This window comes from Budorcas taxicolor, chromosome 11 (assembly GCF_023091745.1).
Source record: "Budorcas taxicolor isolate Tak-1 chromosome 11, Takin1.1, whole genome shotgun sequence".
Taxonomy (NCBI): domain Eukaryota; kingdom Metazoa; phylum Chordata; class Mammalia; order Artiodactyla; family Bovidae; genus Budorcas; species Budorcas taxicolor.
Window position 1 is genome coordinate 86,914,260 of NC_068920.1, and position 7,008 is coordinate 86,921,267.

Below are 7,008 nucleotides of genomic sequence, written 5' to 3' on the forward strand. Positions count from 1 at the left end.
ATTTAAAGTCGGCGCAAAAGGGTTCTCCTCTAGTGGTAATTTCACCAAAGAGTCAAGTGCCAGAGAAGTAACTACCCGAGCTCCAGGATCACGGGTTGCAAGAACGCTTCATCCTCTCCATCCCTTCTCATCCAGGGCCACCAGATCTAGTTAAAAGTGTCCTGGTCACAGAGGAGGCAAGTGTTCCAACAGCTCCCCAAGACCTGACACGAAAAAGCCACAACTTCCCTGGCGAGGAGTCCCGCCTGCTTCAGATCTGCCAGGACCAGCTTAGACGTGTCGCTGAATGGGGCTCGGGGAAGCTGGATCCCCGAGAGGGGAGGGGGCAGTGCTGGTTAATTTATGGACGCAGAGGCACCACACATGGCAGGGGCTCCTCGATCTGACCAGCCAAGTCCTGGCGTCTGCTTGTTCCCTTTCAGAACACGCGTTCCAAGAGCCGGGCTTGTCCAGTCTCCAGGACTCCCCTCCTCACCAGGCCCCTTCGACTCCACCCTAAACCAACAGATTTCGAAGTATGGAGACCTTTGCTCCACGGCCACACGCCTGATCCCGGCTTCACGGCTGGATCAGCGGCTGCCCATCTGCCCAGTGACTTCCACCTGGTTCTGGGCATTGCGGTCACTGCTAAGGAGTCTGCCCTTTAGGAAAACTCCACGGCCCAACTTGTTCCCCAGTCTTGGTATCTTCAAACACATGTACCCACATTCCACACACAGCCCCTCATTTCCTACCCCCATTCCCAGGAGAAGAAAGAGTCGGCTGAGGACACTGCTGGGCTGGTGGGGGCAGAGGAGTCCCCAAGAGCAGCTGCCCCCTCCTCACTCCTGCGGGGAGCTTCAGGGACAAGAAAAGGGACAGAGAGCTTTGGGGCAGGAGGTTTCAGAGTATTCAGTCCCTTCACTTGGCTATTGATATAGGTTGTGTATGTGGGAAGGCATCTCCCAGTTTCCATGACTTACGGGGCATGGCTGCCCAGAACGGTCCACCCGGGGTGTTGAGTCCCTGTAGGGAAATCAGACACAGCTGCACGTCCGGCTGGCAGGCCTTGTGGTATATATCCATTTTTATATTTATGATTTCTAATTTTATTATAAAATAAAAGCAGAAATATTTCCCGAAGAACATTCACATGAGGGCATAACAGGGAGATGGCAAGTCCGCAGCTCCGGAGGCACGCTCCGCTTGGAGCCGGGTGGCCACTGTCCGGGGAGGAATAAGAGAGCATGGCGGGGCCTCACCAAGACAGAGGGGCTGGAGGCAAGGGGGCGTGCAGGGGCTTCTGCTCCGTGGCCCGTTCTCCTTCACTTAAGTTACTGGGCGCAAAGCTGACACCTCGGGGAAGGGCCTCTGGAGAAAGCCCGGGTTCAAAGGCCCTGTTTTTTCTTTGCTCTTTCCCCTCCCACTCCAACCCTGGGAAAGTGAGGAATAGGTGGAGGGCACATAGATGGCCAGGCATAAGGAGAAACACTGAGGGGTACAGCTAGCCAGGCGCAAGAGGCTGGCGGAGAGGAGACAGAAAAACAGACAGAGTAACAGAAATCTAGTGAGAGGTGGCAAGTAAGAGGCACAGAGGGAAACAGTGCAAAAGGGGAAAGAAGAAGAAGAAAGGGAAAGGAGAAAAGAGAAGGAAGGGGAAGGAAGAGGAAGTACCATGAGCAGGGAAGGCAAAGGAAGAGAGAGAAGAGAGGGGAGGAGAAGGCAGTTAGAAAGAGTAGGAGAATGGTGTATAATTTATTCCCTTCCCTGGTTCAAGACCCGGTCCCGGCCTCCAAAGGACCTTCAAAGCAACTTGTTGGGAAAAAAAAAAAATCCCGAACAAAGACTAAACCAGAGAGCCATCCGTCCTACCCGGGCAGGCGGTTCTTGCCCTTTCAGCGCGCAGGCCTTTCAGTACCTGGTGGGGCCGCCGGCGCGGGCCGCCCTTCGGACACGGTCCCTCTTGGGTCCCCAGCGCCCAGGCCAGAAGGCAAGCGCGTCGAGGCAGGAGGGGCTCTAGGACCCCAGGTCCACGAGGTTGGCCGACATGGGGTTGAGGATGGAGTCCTGCAGGCCGTGGTGGTGCTGCAGAGGGTCCGCGCCGCCTCCGCCCGGCACGGGCACGGGCACGGCGCTGGGGCCCGGAGGGTGGCCCAGGCTATGCAGGGACGGCAGCCCCGGGGGCGGCGGCGGGCTGAGCAGCAGCGCGGGGCTGGACGACGAGTGGTCTGGCGTCCCCGACGGCGTCTTCTCGTCCTCCGAGCTGCCTAGCACCGACTTGCCGTTGCCGTTCAGCGACGCCGCCAGCGGGTTGTGGCTGTTAGAGTTGGAGTTCTCGCTGTTCTCCCTGCAAGAGCAGGAGCAAAGCAGCGAGGTCAGCGGGGAAACCGAGGTCGCTCGGGGCAGTGTCGCCGGGAGCCAGAGCCGCCGCGCGCAGCCTGCGGGTGTTTTCGGCTTATACCATTTTCTCCTCCAGGTCTGGGCTGTGGTTCTCTTAGTCTCTCCAGACCCGATTTCTTTCTCTATACTTTCTCCCTGCATCATTTCTGTCTCCCCACCTCTCCAGCTCTTAATCTCAGGAATACCTTTCTGCTCTCCGTGTGTCTGCCCTCCCTGCTTGCCCCCACTGAGTGGTTAACCTTTCTTTTCCAGAGCAGAGGGACAGGGAAGAAGAGAAGGTGCCTGGATTTTCAGATCACTCCTGGCTGAACACAAAGCCAGGATTTGTCGTGGAGAACTGGTACCAGGAGAGTCAGGAACTCTAGATTTTAAGCTGAGGGTCCACCTGAGGGCCTTGAGGTTGAGAAATGTCACAGGTCCTCATCTCCCTTTGCTTTCCTCTGCTCGAGGGAAATCTGTCAGAGGGACAGGTTTCCAGAGCTAAGGGTCTTTGCCCTCTAGTTCCAAACTGTCGGGGCTGTGTTAGAGTGTTCCCTGTGGGGCCTACGGAACGAGGCCCGAAGGGTGCAAAGGTGCCCTTTCCCAGGTGGCACAGTGGAAGCTTCGGCTGGGGCCTGAGGCTGGGGGTGTGGAGGGTGGCTTTTGAGAGAAGGGAGAGGGAAGACGGTTGCTAATCCTGGCCTAGATTCTCCCACCATACCAGAACCTGAGAGTCTTCCGCCTTCACCTGGGGGCTGGCCTGTGCACTTAGTTCTTCAGGATTCTGGATACACGCCAGTCTGAATGGAGGGGGACCTCCACAGGGAGAACCCCTCTCCTGCAGGGTCGTTCACCAACAGCCCCTCACCTCACCCAGATTTGGAAATCTGAATTCTTAGGTAGATTCCAGGGCCTTTTCTTTCTGTTTTCCTGGAAGAGGACTTTCCACAGGGCTGGCAGCTGAATTCTTACAACTGTGGATACCCCAACCTCATGGTCTTAGATACCAGGGTCAGCTGGAAGCCTCCTCCCCACCTCAGATTATACTGTTTATCACCCCCAGTCTGACTCCCGCCCTTCACTCTGGGCTGCACACACCCAGTACTACAGACCCCAGGAGTCTTGTTTTGCTGTGACACTCAGGTTGGAGTCTGTTCCCACAGTTTCTCTCCCATCTCCTCCTCCAGATCTGGGGTTCTGAGAGGCCAAAGCCACAGGGGCCTCACTGTCAACTGCAAGGCTAGTTTAGGAAGTCTGGGTTTCCCTGAGGACGAGTGACTCCCAGCCCTTCTGTTGCTCTCAGCTCACCCTAGACCTACCGACTTACCCGCCAGAGAGGGTAGAGCCTAAGGAGAGAGGAGCTAAAGGCTTGGCAATCCAGGGAAAGGCTGCTCGGTCCAACAAGGCAGAAAAGGGGACATGTGTTTTTCTTCTCTCCGGGAGCTGACACTTCCTCCCCAAGCCTTTTGCCTCTTGGTCCTTTCAATGCGGGACAAAAGGCTTTCCCTATCAACCCCCTTATCCAGACAAGGAAAATTCTTCTAGGCCCCTCTACATCCAGGCTGTATCAGGAAAGTTCCAATCCTAGTCCTGACCTCTAATCACACGGCCTGGTGCTGCTCAGTGAGGCAGATGGAAAGTTCCAGGAAGAGCTGGTGAATTCTCGCATGCAGTCTTAAAACCCGCAACCCCGATAGTCCTCGCCAAACCCCTCAGCCCTCCGACCTTCATCAGGCTCTGCCTGCGGTATTCGCCCCCCTTGCCTGGAATCCAGGCCTACTGTCTTGCCTTGACCCCGAGGCTCGCTGCTTCTCCACGTTTGCGCACAAGCGACCAGGGAGTTAGATGACGACTGCCCGATTGCTTTGCCCGCTTTAGACAAATTTCTGATCTTCTGGTCTCCCGAAAGAGCAGTCTGGGTTAGATCAGGCCGCAGCAGGGCCCTGGCTGGGACCAGGGGCCCAGTTCAGACCTCTTCAGGGGCTGAGTAGAGGTCCCGGGACCCCCTCTCCCTCGAGCCCTGGGGAAGCTGGTGTGGAAGCTCTACTTACTCGTACCTTTCCTTGGCCTCGGCTGCCCGGTCGCGCTGCCTCCGGTTCTTGAACCAGTTGCTGACCTGCGTGGTGGTGAGCCCCGTGGCCTCTGCCAGCTCGCGCTTCTCGCGGGGTGAGGGGTAGGGGTTGTGAGCGTACCACTCGCGCAGCACGCTGCGACTCTTCTCCTTGAAACAGTAGCTGGTCTCCTCGCCGTCCCAGATGGAGCGCGGCAGTGGAAACTTGCGGCGCACGCGGTACTTGCCCACAGCGCCCAGGGGCCGGCCGCGCAGCTTCTCCGCCTCGATGTAGTGTGCCTTGAGCCACAGTTGCTGCAGCTTGGCGTGGTTGTGCGGCGAGAACTGGTGGCTCTCCAGGATCTTGTAGAGCTCGCGGAAGTTGCCGCGGTGGAAGGCCACCACCGCCTTGGCCTTGAGCACGCTTTCATTCTTGTGGAGGTGCTCGCAGGCGGGCAGCGACCACAGGAAGCGGCCCAGCCGCTCGATGTTGCCGCCCTGCTGCAGCACCTCGCACACGCACGCCACTTGCTCCTGCGTGAAGCCGAAGGTGGGTAGCATGGACATGGTGCCGGCTGCTCCCGCGCCCGCCCGCGCGCCCTCAGCGCGCCGCGCGGGCCGGCATGGGCGCCTCCCCGCTGGACCTTCCTGAGCCAAGAGGCGGACTGGGGGCCCCTGGCCTGGCGCTGGCTCCCGGCGAACTCGGAGTCACTGTAGTACGTCCCCGCGCGGGCCGTGGATCCCGCGCCGCTCCACGCCCCCGCCGGCCGCGTGCCTAGCCAGCGCCCTCGTCCAAGCCCGGGGGCCGCCCGCGGCGCCGCTCCGCATGCTCCGCGCCCTCCCGCCCTCCCGCCCGCCGCTCTCTCGTTCGCTTCTTGCTCTCTCCCTCCCGTCTAGCTTGCTCGCTGCTTTTTTAATAATATTATTCTAAGCGGGCATGAGGCGCTGCGGCCCGAGCCCTGATTGGTCTGGTTATCTGACCCGGGGCCTGCCCGCGCCAGACAATAGTCGGAGTCAAATTATTCGCCATGGAGACGCTGTCAGTCACTGGTAACCCGAGCCCCGGCGGGCCAGGCGGCTCCCCCCGGCCGGCTCCGCTGACAGATCGCCGGGCTCAGCGCAGAGCGGAGGGCGGCCCGAGACAGGAGCCGGAGGCTCTCCAAAAGCCGGGGAGGAGGTGAGGGCCGGGCTGGGGCTGGCGGCGGCGGTGATTGACGGGGCGGACGCCCAAAGAGCAAGGAAGGTGCTGGATCGGGGTGGGGTGGGGGGGCGGAGAGGAGACGCGCGGAGAAGAAAAGGGGAGGACCATGGTGGGGAGGGAAGAGGGGAGAAGAGAAGGCGGAGGACTGTTTAAGGGGGTGCCGGGAAGAAGGAGAGGGAGAGGGGCGGAGGGAGCCACGATGGGGAAGAAACTTAGGGCAGCTTTTTGCAAGGCCTCTCCGGATGCCCCCTGGGTCATCACGCCGTTTCTGGGGCAGCTGTTTGCCGGGTGGATTGTGCCCAGGAGCCGACCAGTGGGGTGGAAGAGTTTGGATGCTCTCGGGCGCCCCTCAAATATTTGACTTTTCCTGCTGACAGTGCTCCACCCCCATCCTAGGAGCTCGGGACCCGACCGGTCTGCTAGGGAAAGGGGGAGGGAGTAAGAGAGAGAAGGGAGAATTTGGCAGTGGCCACAGGCAGACGCCTGACAATCTACTTCTTGGAGGATCCCGCCTTTCCTTCGTCTGGTAACCGGCCGGCTGCCCCGCGGCCGGTACCGCCCGGCTGAGCGCTCTCTGCTTCTCCCTGGGCGGGGACACAGATTTAACCCCACGGGTCCCACCTCCCGAAATGCGCCCGGCACTTCCGTGCGGCCTCTACGGAAGTTAACTCCGGTGGGCAGAGCCGGTGGTCTGCCCACGGGAAGGCGAGGGCAGGGAATCTTGAATTCCTGGCCCTTCCCCTGTGGGTGGTCGGGGAGGACCGAGTGGAGGCAAGCTCCAACCCCCCTTCTGGCCTCTCTACTCCGACTCGGCTCTGGCCAACTCCAACATGAGAACCCGGTCGCTGAGCTTAAATGAGCGGAATGAGGGGCTTAAAAAGGGAATCTTGCCTTTTTTACTTCTTTGTCAGGGCGCATATGTAAACACGTGCTGCTGGTTCTCTTCGAGAAGGGCAGAGCTGGGAGAGCTCTGGGAGAGCTGGATGGAAGAGGTGGGTGTTGTGGCTGTTTCTACGGTTTTGAAAAGCCCCGGGGTTAGATCCTTCACTGAGTAGTCCTTTCCACCTCCGCTTCGCCTGGAGGCTGGAGTCTCGCTGGCTCCCAGTGCCAGGACCCAAGCCAAAACAGCCTGGGCTCGGCATTCAGTTTAGAACTGTGCAGTCTGTCTAGGTCACGCTTCTCGGTTGGTTCCTACCCCTTTAAATTTACTCGGAAGTTGGTGCTAGGAACACTGGAATGGGGGGTGGGGTGGGGAGGGGGAGTCCAGAACCCCTGGTTCAGGTTTTGACTTTCCGTGGTGGTTTTGAGCAAGGCACCTATTTATTCGTCTAACCCTTGGCAACATTTCCCAAAGTTCCCTGGTCTAAGCGTTCCAGCAGTCCTCTGGGGGACTTGCAGG

General features: G+C 59.3%; 1 protein-coding gene across 2 annotated transcripts; it reads right to left on the bottom strand.

Annotated features, from left to right (window-relative positions):
• Positions 1-1,089: 1,089 nt before the first annotated feature.
• Positions 1,090-5,224, bottom strand: SIX2 (SIX homeobox 2). Of its 2 annotated transcripts, none has more exons than XM_052648479.1 (2): positions 4,416-5,224; positions 1,090-2,326 (listed from the first exon to the last, which is right to left on the bottom strand). In XM_052648479.1, exons 1-2 carry the CDS (start codon positions 4,973-4,975, stop codon positions 1,996-1,998), a joined length of 891 nt encoding a protein of 296 aa, XP_052504439.1. In that variant the 5' UTR covers positions 4,976-5,224; the 3' UTR covers positions 1,090-1,995. The 2 variants fall into 2 exon arrangements, with proteins under 2 accessions (XP_052504439.1, XP_052504438.1); XM_052648478.1 differs by having other exon boundaries at positions 4,410-5,224.
• Positions 5,225-7,008: the final 1,784 nt, after the last annotated feature.

Bases quoted from the DNA above. Each gene is read 5' to 3' on its own strand.
- SIX2 (XM_052648478.1), bottom strand. From the start codon at position 4,975: ATGTCCATGCTACCCACCTTCGGCTTCACGCAGGAGCAAGTGGCGTGC. The intron at 2,327-4,409 runs GTAAGTAGAGCT...CTGCTCTTGCAG, and splicing joins GAGGCCAAGGAAAGGTACGA to GGAGAACAGCGAGAACTCCA.